The following is a 21,818-nucleotide window of genomic DNA, read 5'->3' as shown; positions in this document are numbered from 1 at the left end:
GTAGAAAGACAGAAATGAGACACCGAACATATCAAATTAGTTTTCAACCAAGGAGCAATATAATTGGCCAAGTCACTGCTAATAAAAAATGACATTTAAACTATTAAAACTAAACAGAATGTATTATTTCTTGTAACATTTAAAAAGGTGACCTAGTTACTGTCTCCATTGATATTATGAACAGCTTTACTCTTCAAAGTAAAGGGTTTAGAGGCTGTAGAGATCCTCCAACTTCTGTTTTGTCTCCAGTCATGCGGTGAGTTTTTCACTGCACTTTTTTAAAGATCTGTTTACTTGTTACATCTCCAACCCGCAATTCCTGAAAGGGGGTGAGGAATAGAGCAAGAAAGAAAATAAAACAGTTAAAATTAATTGATCTCTTTAAACATTTATGAAGTGTATTTGGAAGATCATTCAATCTAGGATATTACATATACTTTTTAACAATAATATTTTGGGGTGCTCCCTAATTAGCCAGAGAACAAATTCACTGCATGATGTCTATAGCAGAAGGATCCAGGATCAGTGATGGTCTTAAATCCCACTGTAGGTAGCAATGCTTCAGACATGGTAATGGAGAATTGAAATTGGGAACTCCAAGCGTTGGGGCTTGCACAAAAGATGCCATGTTCTCCTAGATGGAATAAGGCATATGAACAATAAGGATCCTGTATTGAACCATACATTCAGGTGGGTCTCAGGTTCTATGCCTAGTTTGTTTATTTAATTTCAATAAGCCCCAGTTTCCTTAGGCAGGGTAGAGAAGGGAAAGAAAAATGGAAAGTCAGTCTGCTCACTCTGATTATTATCTAGTGACCCCTGGAACTCTGCATCCCTGGATATTGAGTGAGCATATGTTCAGTCTCAGCTCATAGACTAAACAGCCTACCAACTATTACTGTCCCAGTCTCATACATAATGAACAGGCCCTTGAATATGGTATACAAGTGATGCAAGCATTAACCACTGGCCTCAGAAGGAGGGAAGAAAAAAGTATTTTGAGATGTCAATGCTGCAGCTTTTTGAAGGTTGCCACATGGTACAGGTACAAATTATAAAGTAAGTACCACTAGCCGCAATTTAAACTCCAGTTATGATTTGGATGGGTCAGCAATGCAGTGAATTGGAAACTCATCCATTAATCCAGAAATAAGGCGAGGACTATTTTAATATCCTGGACCTCATCTAAATCCCACTGACTGACTTCAAACCTGGAACAAGCAGGAAATAGTGGAAAAATCATGTGGTCCAAAATCACCCACTGACACCAGGTAAGTGATGGGACTGGCTTCTTGGCTGTCTCACGTGCAACGGGGCAGTCCTGCTTCTCCTGGGCCCATAAAGAATATACAAAAACTTATCTGTTTGTGCTTCATCTGGCCCTGGGTCCTCTTCCCAATGTCCAAGTCTGTTGAGAAAGCTGCATTGGTTTCCATGCTTAGGCCACCCATTAAAATTGCAGTCTGGTCTCCATGACATTGTTAGGACCCAATATACTTATGTAACACGGACTCTGCCAGCTTTGGCAGGGTGGTGTCCTTGCTGCCTACTCAGTAGAGCACAGGAATGTGTTCCAGGCAGGTCAGTAATGTGGGTGATTCTAACTGCCATCCATCTGTTATTTGCCTGGTGGGTAAGGTTAAAATTGCTAGAATTTACTAAATTCAAAATTGAAAAATGTGTGTTTACAACATAGTGAACCATTTAATGAATCCAAATAGCTACCATTAAGGTTTACTAATTGAATAAGATCTGAGATTAGAATTCTGAGTTTATTTACTAATTTAGATTCTTGTCCATGTTTGACCAAACTATAGGTTAAATGCAAAATGTAGTGTGGATCAGCAACATGCCCTTTGCCCTTTACTCATGCCACTCAAGTCAGTAATTGGGAATTATGCCAGATTGATGCCGGTTAACCTACTGTGATATTTCTTGTTCTACCGACATAAAAGAGAATGAAATACCTGCCTGTGTGGTTGAAGAGATCCAAGACAGCACAAATGACTAGTCTGTGAGCAGGTTTGCCTTTAACCAAATACAGACTCATTTGTTTTTATGTTTAAGGTTCCTAAATAATTTTGCAAGAAGCAAGATCTTCTGCAAGATCTTTTAGCTATCTGAAAAAGCAGAAACCAAGCCGCGTTGGAAGGCGGAGTGAAGAGACAGCAGTTCGAAGTTTGACTCCTACAATTATACCTTGTAGGATTCATTAATTACCAGTCCCCGCAAATGGCAGGGGAATATTGATTTATCACTAACTGATACCATATGTTCAAATTGAGGTTAATCTCAAACCAATATTACTCTTTTGGCTAAATTGGTGTTGATGGGGTTGATTACTGTTACGACCAGGTGAGAAAGGCGTCCAGGGGTCCCTCTCAGCCTTCACCTGGTCTTACCGTAACAGAGTTTAATTTTAAACACACTGTGTTTTTAGCTCCCCCTTGGTGAATCCTTGTTCACCACTTTCCAATTATAATGCGAAGAAACCAGAACAAACAGGTTTTCTTAGGTTAAAAGAAGAAAGGTTGAAATTTATTAAACTTAAACTCTAATTCGGTTGACGCCTACAGATACACGACACGGCCACGCTACATGCATACGCGATAAACATCTGAGACAGATAGAGACAGAAAAGAGCAGAAGAAAAATAAAATGGAAAAGTTTGAGGCAATATCTGAAGAGTTGTTGTTATGGTTCTTCGAGCTCACTGTAAAGTCCTTGATTATAGGTCAATCTTGATCTTCCTTGGAGCCCAGTATTCTTCTTAAATCTTGTTCGCTGATGGAGACTTTTCTCTCTTGGGGTTCATGTGTCTTCAATGGATTCAGAGGCTTGTGAGAAAGAGATGGGAGCAGACAGGAGAGATCTTCTGCTCAGTACAGGAGCAAACAGACACTCTGAATTCAAACTGTTTGTACAATTCAGAAAACCCAGCTGCCAAGCAGGTTAGTCATGTGACTAATTAGTCTGACCACATCTTGGATTGTATCACCTTAGCAGTCTCTGGAATGCTCCTTTTACACAGAATACCTGGTGATCAAGGTCTATTGTGGTTTGAATGTGTTTTTTTTTCATCCATGGGATGTGGGCATCACTGGCTATGTCAGCATTTATTGCTCATCCCTAATTGCCCTTAAGAAGGTGGTGGTGAGCTGCCTTCTTGAACCGCTGCAGTCCATGTGGGGTAGGTATACCCACAGTGCTGTTAGGAAGGGAGTTCCAGGATTTTGACCCAGCGACAGTGAAGGAAACGCGATATAGTTCTAAGCCAGGATGGTGTGTGACTTGGAGGGGAACTTGCAGGTGGTGGTGTTCCCATGTATTTGCTGCCCTTGTCCTTCTAGTTGGTAGAGGTCGCGGGTTTGGAAGGTGCTGTCTAAGGAGCCTTGGTGTATTGCTGCAGTGCATCTTGTAGATGGTACACACCGCTGCTACTGTGCGTCGGTGGTGGAGGGAGTGAATGTTTGTAGATGGTGTGCCAATCAAGCGGGCTGCTTTGTCCTGGATGGTATCGAGCTTCTTGAGTGTTGTTGGAGCTGCACCCATCCAGGCAAGTGGAGAGTATTCCATCACACTCCTGACTTGTGCCTTGTAGATGGCGGCAGGCTTTGGGGGAGTCAGGAGGTGAGTTACACGCCTCAGGATTCCTAGCCTCTGGCCTGCTCTTGTCGCCACGGTATTTATATGGCTACTGCAGTTCAGTTTCTGGTCAATGATAGCCCCTAGGATGTTGATAGTGGGGGATTCAGTGATGGTAATGCCGTTGAATGTCAAGGGAAGATGGTTAGATTCTCTGTTGTTGGAGATGGTCATTGCCTGGCACTTGTGTGGCGCGAATGTTACTTGCCACTTATCAGCCCAAGCCTGGATATTGTCCAGGTCTTGCTGCATTTCTGCATGGACTGCTTCAGTATCTGAGGAGTCACGAATGGTGCTGAGCATTGTGCAATCATCAGCGAACATCCCCACTTCTGACTTATGATTGAAGGAAGGTCATTGATGAAGCAGCTGAAGATAGTTGTGCCGAGGACAATACCCTGAGGAACTCCTGCAATGATGTCCTAGAGCTCAGATGATTGACCTCCAACAACCACAACCATCTTCCTTTGCACTAGGTATGATTCCAACCAGTGGAGGGTTTTCCCCCTGATTCCCATTGACCTCAGTTTTGCTAGGGCTCCTTGAAACAATACTTGGTCAAATGCTGCCTTGATGTCAAGGGCAGTCAGTGAATGATTCTTTGTCCTTCCACGCACTGTTGGTTAATATGCAGATGTCTTTTCCTGCCACGGCTGATCTGATTAACAAGTCCTTTCTTCACTCCAATAACAGTTTAAAATCAATATTCATGACAAAAGTAATGTGCCTCATTCTTGGCAGGTGGGGGCCTAGCATGACAATTACAAAATGCTCTCCTAGCATGACCACCTCCACACCCAGCGGAATGAAATGTGATTTGAGAAAAGGCGCATTTCATTAAAGGGGTCGAGAGAAAATATAAGATACAAAAAAAAAATGCATGTCTTCTCATTCACAAATCCTAAAACTTATTAAAATCACCCCTTTTTTGGCATCCCAATAAATATCTGGTTCTTTTTTGGGGAAGTTTCTCTTCTGTTTGCCCATTTCCATGGCTACCTAGGGTCAGGAGAGTCGGTAGTGGGTGGGTCTATCCTGAACTCTCTTCCAGTGCTTTGCTGAGTCATGGAAAGGCTTTTGACTTTGGGGGATGGGTGGTTTTCTTTTTTCTGACTGTGGAGGAGGATTCTTTGCTAATCTCTCCTTTGTCCCAGAGGACACGCCTGCCTGCAGGTATTTGTGCAGACTCTACTGCACTCCCCTGTGGTACTTCGACTAGGTGAGGCATCACCCTCACGGTTTCTCTGCCCCCTAGAGGTCTTTCTTTGTCTTTGCAGTTTCCTGTAAATGCTGTTAACAACTCTGGTGGGGTGCTTCTGGTGTCTGCAATTACGTAGGAGGATGTGGGGTCCAGCTTATCACATTTTTCAGAGTTGGCGACCAGATAGTAGGGGTTTTTATCTGGGATTCCTCCCGAACTTCCTTTAACCTGCCCTCTTGGTCACATTTTCCCCTTCCCTTTCGAAACTTTTGCCAGCCTTGTGCTTGCCTGTCCCCTTTTGTTCTCAGCAGGGGTCCCTTACAGTTCACCAGCCCTCTGCTGGAAGGTCCTCCTAACACCAGTACAGGACTTAGGGGTGCAGGTTTCACTGTAGGTTAGGTTCACTGTAGGTTTCCCGTCAACCTGGCACATGTGGCAACTCCTGCAGTACTCCACCACACCTTTGTGGTGTTTTGCCAGTCAAGCTGCTATCTTATGCGGGCTTTGGTCTGTCGTATACCGGCTTGTAGAGCCACTATAGTCTTGTTGGCCCTTCTTGATATTTCTCCCCGGTACCTCTGTGGCACCACCAACAGGTGAACTACTGTCCACTCCTTGCTCTCAGGTCTGTGAGGAGAACTCCATTTCATCAGTACCTCATTCTTTAAATAGTAGTAATCAGGGACTCCCTCTGCTTCACTTTCAGACTGGGCAGCCTGTGCTAACTCTCGCAATACTGGGTCGGCTTGCTGAGCCTCAACTAGGGAAAATCCATTTTATTCATTCTCTGAGTCTCCTAACTTTCCAAAGAAAGTCTCAGACAGACAGACCAGGTCATCTGCCTGCAGTGCCAATTCAGTCTCCTCTGGGGGAGCTATTTTGATCATGGCCTGATCCACTACATATTCAAGGACACTGCAGGGGTCTGTCTCCTGCCACCGCCCTGTCTCTCGGGCCTCCTGCAGTCTTTCTTTCACCACTGGGGGGGCTACCACCTTCACACCCGCCAGATCATTACCTAGGAGCAGGTCAACGCTGTCCACAGGCAAACTAGGGACAATCCCTACGATCACCGGTCCCGAAACTAGTTCGCACTCCAGGTGCACCCGGTGTAAAGGTACAGGCATAGACTGCCCTCCAATACCATTCACCACCATTCTGGTGTTCACTGCACTCTCTGGGGGAAAGGTCAGGCCTTTTCCCAGTAAAAGGGATCTAGTGGCCCCTGTGTCCCTGAGAGTTCTATGGGCTTGCTTGCCCCACTCGAGGAGTATGGAGTTATTTTCCCTTCAGACACAAAACCCTGATAATCCTCAGGAATCCTATTAAATTTTCCTGCACTTGCAGTAGTAAGCTTCCTGGATTGCACTCTTACTGCAGTTAAAGCCACAGCTTGTTCTGCTGTGCTTTCCATCAGGTTCACTTCTTCACTGAGCAGGTGTACCCGGGTTAACCCAACAAGTATTCCCTTTAGTTTCCAGCAGTCAGCTTTTAAATGGCCTCCTTTATTACAATGGAAGCACACAGGTCTCTGGGTCTCACTCTTGCTCACAGCATCTTCCTTTTTGGCTGGAGGAGGGCCCCCTGTGTCTCCTGCTTTCCTTTCTCTTCCAGGACTGCCTGGGCTGCTATCACCTTCCTACCCTTTGTCCTTTAGGATTTGTGGGGGTGACTAGGAAAGGTTCTCCCCTGGGATACCGAGTTATAAATTAAAGCAAACTCATCGGCCAGAATGGCCGCTTGCCGGGCTCTCTGGACCCACTGTTGCTCTACATGGGTCTTTGTGGAGAGTGGGAGAGAGTGTTTAAATTTCTCTAACAGAATTACTTCTCTGAGATTCTCGTAGCTGTGCTCTACTTTAAGAGCCTTCAGCCATTGGTCAAAAGCCAGCTGCTTAATTTTTTCAAACGCCAGATTAGTTTGATCAGCTTGCTTCTTGAGGGTTCTAAACTTTTGGCGATAGGCTTCGGGTACTAATTCATATGCCCTGAGGATAGGATTTTTTGTCAGTTCATAATTTGATGAACTCTCATCTGGCAACAGGGAATAAACCTCATGGGATTTTCCAGTTAGCTTGCTTTGCAGTAAAAGAGGCCAGGTTTCAGCTGGCCAATTTAGCTGCCTTGCCAGTTTCTAAAAGGACACAAAAAATCCTCCACATCCTCCTCATTGAATCTTGGAATTAGTTGAACTAGTTTTAACAATTCTGTACCCAGCCCTGAATTATGCTCCTCCATATTGGCCATGCTTTCACTGGGACTACTCTGGTAAGCAGCATGCGATAGACAGAGCTAAGCGATCCCATAACCAACGGATCAGATCTAAGCTCTGCAGTCCTGCCACATCCAGCCATGAATGGTGGTGGACAATTAAACAACGAACTGGAGGAGGTAGCTCCACAAATATCCCCATCCTTAATGATGGGGGAGCCCAGCACAGCGAAAGATAAGGCTGAAGCATTTGAAACAATCTTCAGCCAGAAGTGCCGAGTTGATGATCCATCTCGGCCTCCTCCTGAGGTCCCCAGCATCACAGATGCCAGACTTCAGCCAATTCGATTCACTCCGCCTGCTTTCAAGAAACGACTGAAGGCACTGGATACTGCAAAAGCTATGGGCCCTGACAATATTCCGGCAATAGTACTGAAGACCTGTGCTCCAGAACTTGCCGCGCCCCAAGCCAAGCTGTTGCAGTACAGCTACAATACTGGCATCTACCCTGCAATGAGGAAAATTGCCCAGGTATGTCCTGTACACAAAAAGCAGAACAAGTCCAACCTGGCCAATTACCGTCCCATCAGCCTACTCTCAATCATCCGTAAAGTGATGGAAGGTGTCATCAACAGTGCCATCAAGCGGCACTGCTCAGTGACGCTCAGTTTGGGTTCCGCCAGGATCACTCAGCTCCTGACCTCATTACAGCCTTGGTTCAAACATGGACAAAAGAGCTGAACTCAAGAGGTGAGGTGAGAGTGACTGCCCTTGACATCAAGGCAGCATTTGACCGAGTATGGCATCAAGGAGCCCCAGCAAAACTGAGGTCAATGGGAATCATGGGGGAAACCCTCCGCTGGCTGGAGTCATACCTAGCACAAAGGTAGATGGTTGTGGTTGTTGGAGGTCAATCATCTGAGCTCCAGGATATCACTGCAGGAGTTCCTCAGGGTAGTGTTCTAGGCCCAACCATCTTCAGCTGCTTCATCAATGACCTACCTTCAATCATAAGGTCAGAAGTGGGGGTGTTCGCTGAAGATTGCACAATGTTCAGCACCATTCGTGACTCCTCAGATACTGAAGCAGCCCGTGTCCAGATGCAGCAAGACCAGAACAATATCCAGGCTTGGGCTGATAAGTGGCAAGTCACATTCACGCCACACAAATGCCAGGCAATGACCATCTCCAACAAGAGAGAATCTAACCATCTTCCCTTGACATTCAACAGCATTACCATCGCTGAATCCCCCACTATCAACATCCTAGGGGCTATCATTGACCAGAAACTGAACTGGAGTAGTTATATAAATACCGTGGCTACAAGAGCAGGCCAGAGGCTAGGAATCCTGATGCAAGTAACTCACCTCCTGACTCCCCAAAGCCTATCCACCATCTACAAGGCACAAGTCAGGAGTGTGATGGAATACTCTCCACTTGCCTGGATGGGTGCAGTGCCAACAACACTCAAGAAGCTCGACACCATCTAGGACAAATCAGCCCATTTGATTGGTACCCTATCTACAAACATTCACTATCTCCACCACCGACGCACAGTGGCAGCAGTGTGTACCATCTACAAGATGCACTGCAGCAATGCACCAAGGCTCCTTAGACAGCACCTTCCAAACCCGCGACTTCTACCAACTAGAAGGACAAGGGCAGCAAATACATGGGAACACCACCACCTGCAACTTCCCCTCCAAGTCACACACCATCCTGGCTTGGAACAATATCGCCGTTCCTTCACTGTCGCTGGGTCAAAATCCTGGAACTCTCTTGCTAATAGCACTGTGGGTGTATCTACCCCAAATGGACTGCAGCAGTTCAAGAAGGCAGCTCACCACCACCTTCTCAAGGGCAATTAGGGATGGGCAATAAATGCCGGCCTAGCCAGCGACGCCCACATCCCTGAATGAATTTTAAAAAAGCCGCTTCAGCTCTTTCTTCGCATTCCTTCCGGAATATTTTTGCTCTCTCCTTTTCCTGCCTTTCATTTCCTTCACATTCCTTCTGGAAGGCTCTCTCTTTCTCCCTCTCTCTTTCCTCAAATTCAAGTTTCCTCTGTTCCGATTGTATCTTTTCTAGCAGTACCCTGTCGGAGTCTGCTTCTAACCCTGTTTCTGCTTCTTCAGATTCCAAGGAAAAATGGTTTGCCACTTGCCTTAAGAGTTCAGACTTCCTAGCCTTGTCACATACAGTAATCCCACACTGCTCAGCCATTTTCCTCAACTCCACCATAGACAGTGCTTTTAACTTAGCCCAAGTTACTTCACCCTGGCTGGGGGAGTTACTAGCTTCAGTTGCAGACATGTTAGTAAAAGCACACACAACCACAAGAAAGCCTGTATTGAAATCTTGCTCTTTTTTGCTTGGGAACAATTTGGTTTCCCACTTCCAATTTCTCGTTTGTCTGTGGGTCAATTCCGGACGCTAGCACCCAAATTACTGTTACAACCAGGTGAGAAATAGGTCTAGGGGTTCTCTTAGCCTTCACCTTGTTCGCCACTTTCCAATTATAAGGCAAAGAAAGCAGCACAAACAGGTTTTCTTAGGTTTAAAGAAGAAAGGTTGAAATTTATTAAAGTTAAACTCTAATTCAGTTGACGCCTGCAGTACATGATGCGCCCACGCTAGCATGCATATGCCATACATGCAAATAGAGACAGAAAAGAGCAGAAGAAAAATAAAGTGTAAAGGTTTGAGGCAATATCTGAACAGTTATTGCTACGGTTCTCCGAGCTCACTGTAAAGTTCTTGATTGTAGGTAGATCTTGCTTTTCCTTGGGGCCCAGTTCCTTGTTCGCTGTAGCAGAATTTTCTCACTTGGGGTTCATGTATCTTCAGTGGATTCAAAGGCTTGTCAGAGAGAGATGGGAGTAGCCAGGAGAGATCTTCTCAGTCCAGGAGCAAACAGACACTCTAGTTCAAATTGTACAATTCAGAAAAACCCAGGTTGCCAAGCAGGTTAGTCATGTGACTAACTGGTCTAACCATGTCTTGGATTGTATCACCTTAGCAGTCCCTGAAATGCTCCTTTTACACACAATACCTGGTGATCAAGGCCCGTTGTGGGTGAATGTATCAGGGAATGGTCTTTTGTCTGTTAATGTGCAAATACATTTTTCCAGCATCGGCTGATCTGTTTAACAAGTCCTTTTTTCACTCCAGTAACAGTTTAAAATCAGTGTTTATGACAAAATTAATATGCCTCATTCTTGGCTGGTTGGGGTCTAGCATGACAATTACAAAATGCTCTCCTAGCCAGTTGCATTCAGCAGGGCTGGTGGAAGGCTGCAGATGGTTCTGCAGGATGACCTTGAGCTCTAGCCCTAAAAGACCTAGCTTCAGACTGAACCAACTTGGCATGGGAAGCAGCAATCAGGGCTGGCTGGCTGATAGGTAATAGCAAGGGTAAAGGCAGAGAGGCTGTGATGGGAGGAGAAATACTGACATCCTGAGAGAGGTCAGAAGATCCATGCTCTACAGCGCCACTGCCACACTGGGATGGCAGTGATGTTGAAGGACAGATTGCTAGACTGCTGTGACACACTGCAAGCACCTTTGAACACTGGTATTTGCAGCTATGATGGCAGCAGTTCTGAGCTTGTATGGCAGCAGGCTAACCTTGCATGATTTCCATCTCAGCTTCCACTAGAGCACCCAGACATTGATTGGCTTCTGCTTGTGTTGCACTGGAAGCTGAGACAGCAGCCATCTATTGCTGCATCATGGCTGGGTCTTCAGGCATACTCATGGAATTGGTTACCACTTCCATGCTTGAAAGGATGGTTTCCAAGCTCTGTGCAAAGATCTGTGTCAAATTGGTGCTGGACTCCTTCATGATGACACAAAACTGGGTGGGAGGGTGAGTTGTGAGGATGATGTAGAGAGGCTTCAGGGTGATTTGGACAAGTTGAGTGAGTGGGCTAATGCATGGCAGATGCAGTATAATGTGGATAAATGTGAAGTTATCCACTTTGGTAGCAAAAACAGGAAGGCAGATTATTATCTGAACGGCTACAAACTGCGAGAGGGGAATATGCAACGAGACCTGGGTGTTCTCGTACACCAGTCGCTGAAGGTAAGCATGCAGGTGCAACAGGCGGTAAAAAAGACAAATGGTATGTTGGCCTTCATAGTGAGAGGATTCAAATACAGAAGCAGGGATGTCTTGCTGCAATTATACATGGCCTTGGTGAGGCCACACCTGGAATATTGTGTGCAATTTTGGTCTCCTTATCTGAGGAAGGATGTTCTTGCTATAGAGGGAGTGCAGCGAAGGTTTAACAGACTGATTCCTGGGATGGCAGGACTGACGTATGAGGAGAGATTGAGTCAGTTAGGATTATATTTGCTGGAGTTCAGAACAGTGAGGGGGGATCTCATAGAAACCTATAAAATTCTTTCAGGGCTTGACAGGGTAGATGCAGGAAGGATGTTCCTGATGGTGGGGGAGTCCAGAACCAGGGGTCATAGTCTAAGGATACGGGGTAAACCTTTCAGGACTGAGATGAGGAGAAATTTCTTCACCCAGAGAGTGGTGAGCCTGTGGAATTCGCTACCACAGAAAGCAGTTGAGGCCAAAACATTGCATGTTTTCAAGAAGGAGTTAGATATAGCTCTTGGGTCTAAAGGGATCAAAGGGTATGGGGCGAAAGCTGGAACAGTTTACTGAGTTGGATGATCAGCCATGATCATAATGAATGGTGGCGCAGGCTCGAAGGGCCGAATGGCCTACTCCTACTCCTATTTTCTATGTTTCTATGCACCCTGACATTGATTACAGGCTCTCTGGCAGGCTTCAAATTTATCAAGCATTTCATTGTGCGTACCCATCTCTCTTCTTCTGTAGGCCACCCCTACAATCTTCATTTGAGTCCTCTGTACCAGAAGTTGTGTGCAGCCTTGCCCTCTGGCATGCTGGCATCTTTCCTACCTTTGTCCCCTATCCTGGCTAGAGGCCATTTCATCACCTGCAGAAGCTTTTCGTAAACAATCCTTTAAAGTTTAGTATCAGTATCTGAGCTGGTGGTTGCGAGTGTGGGAGCAAGTGATGGTGTTTCTTCTTCATCATTGTCTTCCTGCTTTTTTACCTCTTGCTCTTCCACCACTGCCTGGCCAGGTTGCAGTTCATAGTAATGGTTGACGGGTGTTTTTGTGACTGGAAGGCTGTTTCCAGTGGGGTTCCGCAGGGCTCAGTGTTAGGTCCCTTGTTTCTTGTGGTATATATCAATGATTTGGACTTGAATGTAGAGGATATGATTAAGAAGTTTGCAGACAACACAAAAATTGGCTATGTGGTTGAAAATGAAGAAGAAAGCTGTAGACTGCAGGAAGATATCAATGGACTAGTCAGGTGGGCGGAACAGTGACAAATGGAGTTCAATCTGGAGAAGCTAATGCATTTGGGGAAGGCTAACAAGGCAAGAGAATGCACAATAAATGGAAGGATACTGAGATGTGTCGAGGAACTGAGGGACCTTGGAGTGCATGTCCACAGATCCCTGAAGGTGGCTGGACAGGTAGATAAGATGGTCAAGAAGGCATTCAGGATATTTGCCTTTATTAGCTGAGACATAGGATATAAGAGCATGGAGGTTATTCTGGAGCTGTATAAAACACTAGTTAGGCTACACTGGAGTACTGTGTGCAGTTCTGGTCACCGCACTATGGGAAAGATGTGATTGCACTAGAGAGGGTACAGAGGAGAGTTATGAGAATGTTGCCTGGACTGGAGAATTTTAGTTATGAGGAAAGATTGGATAGGCTAAGATTGTTTTCTTTGGAGCAGCAGAGGCTGAGGGGAGACCTAATTGAAGAGTATAAAATTGTGAGGGGTCTAGAGACAGTGGATAGGAATGCCCTATTCCCCTTGGTTGTCAAGCGACATAGGTTTAGGGTTAGAGGTAGAAGGTTTAGAGGGGATTGGAGTCGATATATTTTCACCCAGAGGGTGGTGGGGATCTGGAACTAACTACCTGAAAGGGTGGTAGAGACAGAAATCCTCATAACATTTAAAAACTACTTGGATATGCACCTGAAGTGCTGTAACATAGAAGGCTGTGCACCAAGAGCTGGAAAGTGCAATTAAGTTGGATGGTTACTTGTCGGCTGGTGCAGACACGATGGGCCAAATGGCCACCTGCCAGGCTGTAAATTTCTATGATTTCTATCTGTTTAATGAACTGGGACGTGAGGAGTATTAGGAACAAGCATATCATCATCTTCAATGTTTCAGCCCCACCGCAGGCCACAGCCTCAATCATGGCCACTTCAATGATGGTGAGCTGCTCCTCCTCCATTGGGAGGAAGACATGCAGCCATGCCCATCCCTCCTGGTTAGGTGCTGCTGCCTCCGGTCATACGCCACCTTGTTTGGCAAGAGAGAGGGAAGTGTGTGAGTGAGTGTGGTGCAATATGTTTGGGTGATGTGGCTGTCATGATTGAAAAGCTGGCAGTGTGTGCAAACTGTGAGGTATGGGTATGAGGCTTGTAGCATTACTAAGTGCACGATGGTGATATGAAGCTATGAATTCTAGGTATGAGTCGTGGTCAATAGGTAGGTGAGTGATAGGGGTATGTTACATTGAGAAGACTGTGAGCATAGTGGTGTAGATTGTAGGATATAGCATTTGAAGATATATTCACTGACCTTAGGCACTCAAGTGAAGTCGTGGGCTGCAGTGCTGTCAGACCCTCAGGGCTGAAAACCTACCATTGACCTCCACAGTTATTTGGTCCCACTGCCTCTGAAATGTTTTTCTGGAGGTCTCCTGGCCTCTGTGGATAGGTGACATCTCTCCTCCTCTCCATCTCCTGGACCAAGGCCTTCAGTGTAGTGTGGAAAATGTTGGCGCCCACTCTCTGTCATGTTGTACCATTCTTGTATCTTTCCCATGCCAAAGTCACTTTAAAATGACTTCCACCACCTGCTCTACCCAAAATTTACCTTCTATTTAAGGGATGCAACTTAGCTTTAAACAATGCAGGCTAGCTCGAACTTGTGCTAGCCTTTTATGATTTTGCACTGCCTGCTCAGGCATGCAGCCACTCAACAGCACATTCAGCGCTGGCTGAACAGTACAATCATTTAAATTAGCAGGAAGCACAAAGCTTTCTGACTGCGTGGGAAGCAATGGGCACAGGTTAATTGTAACTCGCGATCCCCACACTCGTTTTCAGGAGTTATGGCATTTCATGGCCTAAATGTGATAAGTTTCAAGCAGCAAAAGTCAATACTCTCAAAACTACAAATGGTCTGAAGATATAAGTAGCACCATATTATCCACTGACAAATGACATACCAGATGTAGTTCATCACCCTCTATCCAATGAGTCCATCCTCGACCCTGTTTCTCTCCTCTTTGTATACACACAAGTTTATCCCCATCCCAATTCACTGTGGTCTAAAATGGAAAAACAATGAAAATAATATCACACGCTCGTAACAAAACTATTCAAAATAAGTTTCAGATTTGCACTTCATTTATTGACTGGCCATAATAACTCATGTTCCCTTATTAATCTAAGGATTTATTTCAGGAGTCCATTTCATAGGCTTCATAGGTCTGCATGCACAATTACAAAATTATGAAAAACCACTCTCCCTCATCAGCTGAAATGTTCAATATTGGACATACTTTAATTCAGCTAATAATCAGCCAATTTTTTCTGATGCAGTGTTAAAACCACTATAGGTCAGCACCATTAAATGAAGCATGACTGGCCAATTTCATGGCTTATTCTCCATTCTGAAAAATTAATTAGGTACCTTAAAAACCGTAAAAGGTCCTCATGCCTATACTTCAATAAATCTTTTGTGGAAAAATCATCAGAAATCATTCAGTCAGAAATTTTCAACATTTTCTTAATTTTACCTGAAATGTCCATGTTTACATTCCAACTTTTGGTTTTTAGAATTAAGATATCTTGTATAATCATTGACATGTGATGTGTAACGTCTTGAAGGTTGTATTGATAATAAATCCTCTAAAAATCTGATTTTCACACAACTATAATTTTAAAATATACAATGTGCATGTAATTGTCAAAGAGACACGCTGAATTGCAAGATTTGTAACTGGCCATATGATCTTAGACTTCAGGACTCGAGCTTTAACAAACTAACAGCAAATGAACTATCAGAAAGATTCAAAGTAGGGACCTTAGTTGATGCAACGGACAAGAATGAGGTCCTTTGGTGTTTGGGTACAATACAGACTTGGACGTTTTTGAGAGCTTTAAGAGTCCCAAGTGAGCAGCATTAACTCAATTCCTTAGTGAGTGCAAGTCCAGTTGCAAATTCATAACTCGTGGATTCCCAGATAAGATATAAGGATAAAAGCAAAATACTGTGGATGCTGGAAATCTGAAATAAAAACAAGAAATGCTGGAACCACTCAGCAGGTCTGGCAGCATCTGTGGAAAGAGAAGCAGAGTTAACGTTTCGGGTCAGTGACCCGTCTTCGGAACCCCGAGAGTTCCGAAGAAGGGTCACTGACCCGAAACGTTAACTCTGCTTCTCTTTCCACAGATGCTGCCAGACCTGTTGAGTGGTTCCAGTAAGATATAAGGATGACTGGTGTAGAAATGGAAAAATAACACTCTGGTACTGGAAAGGGATCTTCTTCTAAGGTTGGAGTCACAGTGCGTTGTGGGGGGAAGGTAATTCCCTCTGTGAACTATGCACAACAGATTCATAAACCCAGTAGAATATAAGCTTCGCAATACCACCAACTCACCTAACCTGAAAGTCCTGAGAGTGTTTGACCTGACATTGACCACAGAAAGGGAGGGTATTTCATCATCAAACATCCTTCATCTTAATGAGGACCAATATTTGCCCAAAATATAAATCAGTTTTAAAACAAAGGCTATAGTCAAAGTGTTATACAGCTTTGTCATCATTAGCAACTTCAATACCTGTAGCTCAGATTATATTTAATAGGTTATAGAGCCAGTAAATTGGTAGCTCTATGCAGACACACACTGGCAAATACATCTGCAGCTACTATTTTAAGAAGAAGAAGAAATTGATTTATACAGCACCTTTCACAACCTCACAATGTCTCAAAGCAATTTATGGCAAATTAATTACTCTATAGGGAAACATTGTAACCAATTTGCACACAGCAAGTTCCCACAAACAGCAACAGAAACATAGAAAACAGGAGTAGGAGTAGGCCATTCATCCCTTTGAGGCTGCTCCGCCATTCATTATGATCATGGCTGATCATCCAACTCAGTAACCTGTTCCCGCTTTCACCCCATATCCTTTGATGCCTTTCGCCCCAAGAACTATATCTAACTCCTTCTTGAAAACATACAACGTTTTGACCTTAACTGCTTTCTGTGGTAGCGAATTCCACAGGCTCACCACTCTCTGGGTGAAGAAATTTCTCCTCATCTCAGTCCTGAAAGGTTTACCCCGTATCCTTAGACTATGACCCCTGGTTCTGGACTCCCCCACCATCGGGAACATCCTTCTTGCATCTACCCTGTCAAGCCCTGAAAGAATTTTATAGGTTTCTATGAGATCCCCTCTCACTGTTCTGAACTCCAGCGAATATAATCCTAACCAACTCAATCTCTCCTCATATGTTAGTCCCGCCATCCCAAGAATCAGTCTGGTAAACCTTCTCTACACTCCCTCTATAGCAAGAACATCCTTCCTCAGATAAGGACCCAAAACTGTATACAATATCCCAGGTGTGGCCTCACCAAGGCCCTGTATAATTGCAGCAAGACATCCCAGCTCCTGTACTCGAATCCTCTCGCTATGAAGGCCAACATACCATTTGCCCGTTTTACCGCTGTTGCACCTGCTTGCTTACCTTCAGCAACTGGGGGGGGGGGGGGAATGAGAACACCTAGGTCTCGTTGCATATTCCCCTCTCTCAGTTTATAGCCATTCAGATAATAATCTGCCTTCCTGTTTTTGCCACCAAAGTGGATAACCTCACATTTATCCACATTATACTGCATCTGCCATGCATTAACCCACTCACTCAACTTGTCTAAATCACTCTGAAGCCTCACTGCATCCTCCTCACAACTCACCCTCCCACACAGTTTTGTGTCATCTGCAAATTTGGAAATATTACATTTAGTTTCCTCATCTAAATCATTAATATATATTGTGAATAGCTGGGGTCCTAGCACCGATCCCTGCAGTACCCCACTAGTCACTGCCTGCCATTTGGAAAAAGACCCATTTATTCCTACTGTTTGTTTCCTGTCTGCCAACCAATTTTCTATCCATCGCAATACACTACCTCCAATCCCATGCGCTTTAATTTTACACGTTAACCTCTTATGTGAGACTTTGTCGAAAGCCTTCTGAAAGTCCAAATAAACCACATCCACTGGCTCCCCCTCATCAACTCTACTAGTTACATCCTCGAAGAATTCTAGTAGATTTGTCAATCATGATTTACCCTTTCCTAAATCCATGCTGACTCTGTCCGATTCTACCACTGTTCTTTAAGTGCTCTGCTGTAAAATCTTTAATAATGGATTCTAGAATTTTCCCCACTACCGACGTCAGGCTGACTGGTCTATAATTCCCTGTTTTCTCTCTACCTCCCTTTTTAAATAATGGGGTTACATTAGCTACCCTCCAATCAGTAGGAACTGTTCCAGAGTCTATAGAATCTTGGAAGATGACCACCAATACATCCATTATTTCTAGGGCCACTTCCTTATGTACTCTGGGATGTAGATTATCAGGCCCTGGGTATTTGTCGGCCTTCAATCCCATCAATTTCCCCAACACCATTTCTCTACTGATACTGATTTCCTTCAGTTCCTGCCTCTCACTAAACCCTGTGTTCCCCATAATTTCTGGTATGATATTTGTGTTCTCCTTTGTGAAGACAGAACCAAAGTATGCATTTAGTTGGTCAGCCATTTCTTTGTTCCCCATAATAAATTCCCCTGTTTCTGACTGTAAGGGACCTACATTTGTCTTCACCAATCTTTTTCTCTTCGCATACCTATAGAAACTTTTAGTCAGTTTTTATGTTCCCTGCAAGCTTACTCTCGTACTCTATTTTCCCTTTCTTAAGCAATCCCTTGGTCCTCCTTTGCTGAATTCTAAACTGTTCCCAATCCTCAAGTCTGTTGTTTTTTCTGGTGAATTTGTATGCCTCTTCCTTTGATCTAATGCTATCTCTAATTTCCCTTGTAAGCCATGGTTTGACTGCCTTTCCCGTTTTACTTTTGGGCCAACAGGAATAAACAATTGTTGCAGTTCATCCATGCACCCTTTGAATGTTTGCCATTGCCTATCCACCGTCATCCCTTTAAGTAACATTTCCCAATCCATCATAGCCAACTCGTGCCTCATACCTTCGTAGTTTCCTTTATTAAGATTCAGGACCCTAGTCCCAGAATCAACTACGTCACTCTCCATTTTGATGAAGAATTCTATCATATTATGGTGGCTCATTCCCAAGGGGTCTCGCACAACTAGATTGCCAATTATTCCTCTCTCATTACACAATACCTAGTCTAGGATGGCCTGTTCTCTGGTTGGTTCCTCAATGTACTGGTCCAGAAAACCATCCTGTATACACTCCATGAATTCCTCCTCTGTGGTATTGTAACTAATTTGATTTGCCCAATCTATATGCAAATTAAAGTCACCCATAATTATAGATGTTCCTTTATCGCACGCGTCTCTAATTTCCTGTTTAATGCCATTCCCCACTACAATGAAATCAACGACCAATTAAATTGTTGTAGTGGTGTTGGTTAAGGGATAAATATTGACCAGGGCACTGGGAGAACACTGCTGTTATTTGAAATGTGCAATGTGATCTTTTGTCCACCTGAGAGGGCAAGCAGGACCTTGGGTTAATGCCTCAAGCAAACGTTAGCACCTCCAATAGTGCAGTACTCCCTCAGTAATGCACTGGAGTGTCAGCCAATATTATGTGCTCAAGCCTTGAAGCAGGGGTCACTGCACTCTTCAGCTTTAACAATTTTTCCCTCTATGTGCTGAAAGTGTGAACAGATCATGGTGCCACGAGGTAAACAGGGCATCTTGGTCCAGAGTGAACAGAGCAACCAACAGGGCATCTCCTGAACCAATGAGATTTAAGGAATGGGAAAAAAAGATTGCAGAAGAACTGAGAAGGAAGATGAATTCAATGTCAAATCAGGTGCAGAAAGAAATAAAGAGAGGGAAAGACTGGATTAAGAGAGAAAAAATAGACAGAGAGGAAAAGTAAGAATTCCTTTGATACCTCTAGACTTGACTATTCCAACACACTCCTGGCTGGTGTCCCACATTTTACTCCCTGTAAAAATGAGGACATCCAAAGCTCTGCTTCCTGTGCCTTAACTCGCACCAAATCCTGTTCCCCTATCACGCCCGTGCTTGCTGACCTACTTTGGCTCCTGGTCAAGCAAAGTCTTGATTTTAAAATTCATATCCTTGTTTTCAAATCTCTCCAAGGCCTTGCCTCTCCCTAACTCTGTAATCTCCTCCAACCCCACAACCCTCCAAGATATCTGTGCTCCTCTAATTCTGGAATCTTGTGCATCCCTGATTTTAATCATACCATCATTGCTGGGCATGCCTTCAGTTGCCTAGGCCCCAAGCTCTGGAATACCCTCCCTACACCTCTCTGCCTCTTTACCTCACTTTCCTCCTTTAAAACTCTCCTTAAAACCTACCTCTTTGACCAAGGTTTTAGTCATCTGACCTAATATCTCCTTTTGTGGCTTGGTGTCATACTTTGTTTTATAATACTCCTGTAAAGTGCCTTGGAACGTTTTATTATGTTAAAGGTACAATATAAACATAAGTTGTTGTTTTAAAATTTGGTGTTGTTAAAATCTCCTCAATCAATTCACAACCTGAAGGAATGAGACTCTACATTTGTAGTTATTGGTTGTCAGTGCCAGAAAGATAGACTGGCAGTCATTAACATTTATCACGTTGTTAAAAGGGTACTTGTGCTTGTAATTACTAGCCCTAAATATCTCTGGCAGTTTTTTTTTGTCTACTGCGCAAATACAGCACTTTCACACCATTCAATGCAAGTCAATGTTGAGGCAGGCAGTGAAATCATTTTCACAAAGCTAATGGTGGAGCAGCACAACTCGGGCAGCAATCTTGGATATTGGCATTTGACCACATATCTGCCCCTCGCTTGTACCATTTATGCAAAAATAATGTAGGGGCCATTAGCCTCACCACTATTTTGACAGCAAAATCTGGCCTAAATATGTCTGGAAATGAACTTACACAGAACACTTGTATTCATTGCGAATTTGACCCGGTACATATAAGCATTTACCACAGCAAAAGTGCCATTATCCCCACACCACTGATTGCTGTGTCAGTGTTTCCTATGTTTATTCAGAATAGCACGATCAAAATCCATCCTGATCAGAAGCTTAACAGGTCTTGAGGCACTGTGGCTGCACAATGCTTACCATACATTGGCGATCATCTATTCCAGTTAAGTCTTCAGGGAACTCCTTGCCAATATCGAATTCCATGAGATAATTACGGAGGCTGCTGATGGTTTTAATGACCATGTGGTCTCCCTGCTGAGTAATATCCTTGTCCGGTTTCAGCAAAACTGCAATTTTCCGCAAAGCAATGTTTACATCTGTAAAAAGTCAGAAATAGGATTTGTGTTCACATGAAACATTGATTTTACACTGCACATTAGTCACAGGATTAAGTGAAAATTGAATACTATATAAAAAGAGCATTTCATTTCAATTATCATTCTCTCGCATATATTATATTTTCATATGCAGTTAATCCAGTTGCCTCCCTTTACACCTCATCTGACGTACTGACATTAATCGAAATGAAGGCTAAGGTGTTCGCGAGGATCAGAGTTCCTGCATTAAGTCATAAATTCAACCTTCTGTCATTACATCGCTGAATTAGTATCAATGAAAGATTTGCATTGATGTTGCATTTTTCATGACCTCCAGGACGTCCCAAAAGCGCTTCATAACTAATGAAGCACCTTTGAAACAAAAACAGAACAAGCTGGAAATAACTCACAGAACTGAAATGTTAACGCTGTTTTTCTCTCCACACATGTTGCTTGACCTGTTGAGTATTCTCGCATTTTCTGTTTTTACTTCAAATTTCCAGCATCTGTAGTATTTTGCTTTTATATTAGTTAAAATAGTGTGTCAACCATTGAGTGCAAAGCTGTAAAGTTCTGCTTACACAGATATCAATGGTCAGATTTTACCTAGCGCTTTCAGGTACTCTTCGAAGTTCTCATTGGATATCATTTTCCAGTATCCGCTGAAATCGGTTGACATCTCTAAGGCTTCGGAAGCAGAAGAGCTGGAGCTTGGGCCACACTTCCCAGTCCTCACTGAGTTCAAAATCATGTGCAGACTATAGTCCAACACTCTTGATCAGCCTGACTATAACAGTGTGAGCCGTTTGATCCGATTAATTGGAGAATGCTGCAATGAATTTTCAGGTCAGGATCAGAAATCTCTTTAGCCGAAATCAATGGCGCTTATTAAGTAACATTTTATTGGTATTCAGTGTCTCAGAAACGATTGAGTTCATGCTTTGTTTTGTTCTCTCTTGAAAGCAGAATGTTTCCGGTTGCAATGTTATTTAACTGAGGGTTCTACATGGTCCAGTAGATTATAAAACAGCGTGGCATTCATACATCATCACAACAAGATGAGAGCCACATTCAAATAGTTTGTTGGGACTGCACACTTTTCTAACCTACTGCCAAGCATGCTTATAAGAATAT

General features: G+C 43.8%; 1 protein-coding gene across 1 annotated transcript; it reads right to left on the bottom strand.

Annotated features, from left to right (window-relative positions):
- Positions 1–243: 243 nt before the first annotated feature.
- On the bottom strand, positions 244–21,363 carry rbp1.1 (retinol binding protein 1, cellular, tandem duplicate 1). Its single transcript, XM_068042104.1, has 4 exons — positions 21,291–21,363; positions 20,506–20,684; positions 14,364–14,465; positions 244–319 (listed from the first exon to the last, which is right to left on the bottom strand). Exons 1-4 carry the CDS (start codon positions 21,361–21,363, stop codon positions 266–268), a joined length of 408 nt encoding a protein of 135 aa, XP_067898205.1. The 3' UTR covers positions 244–265.
- Between the last annotated feature and the right edge of the window lie 455 nt (positions 21,364–21,818).

This window comes from Heterodontus francisci, chromosome 11 (genome assembly GCF_036365525.1).
Source record: "Heterodontus francisci isolate sHetFra1 chromosome 11, sHetFra1.hap1, whole genome shotgun sequence".
In the NCBI taxonomy this organism is placed as follows: Eukaryota; Metazoa; Chordata; class Chondrichthyes; order Heterodontiformes; family Heterodontidae; genus Heterodontus; species Heterodontus francisci.
The sequence above is the reverse complement of the archived record's forward strand: the minus strand, read 5'-3'. Positions and strand labels throughout refer to the sequence as shown.

What these genes read in the sequence shown, in the direction of transcription:
- rbp1.1 (XM_068042104.1), bottom strand. Translation starts at nt 21,363, where the DNA reads ATGTCAACCGATTTCAGCGGATACTGGAAAATGATATCCAATGAGAAC. An exon ending in TAGATGATCGCCAATGTATG is followed by an intron (nt 14,466 to 20,505) that starts GTAAGCATTGTG and finishes TTTCCATTTTAG; the next exon opens with ACCACAGTGAATTGGGATGG. An exon ending in AGGGTGATGAACTACATCTG is followed by an intron (nt 320 to 14,363) that starts GTATGTCATTTG and finishes ACCCCCTTTCAG; the next exon opens with GAATTGCGGGTTGGAGATGT.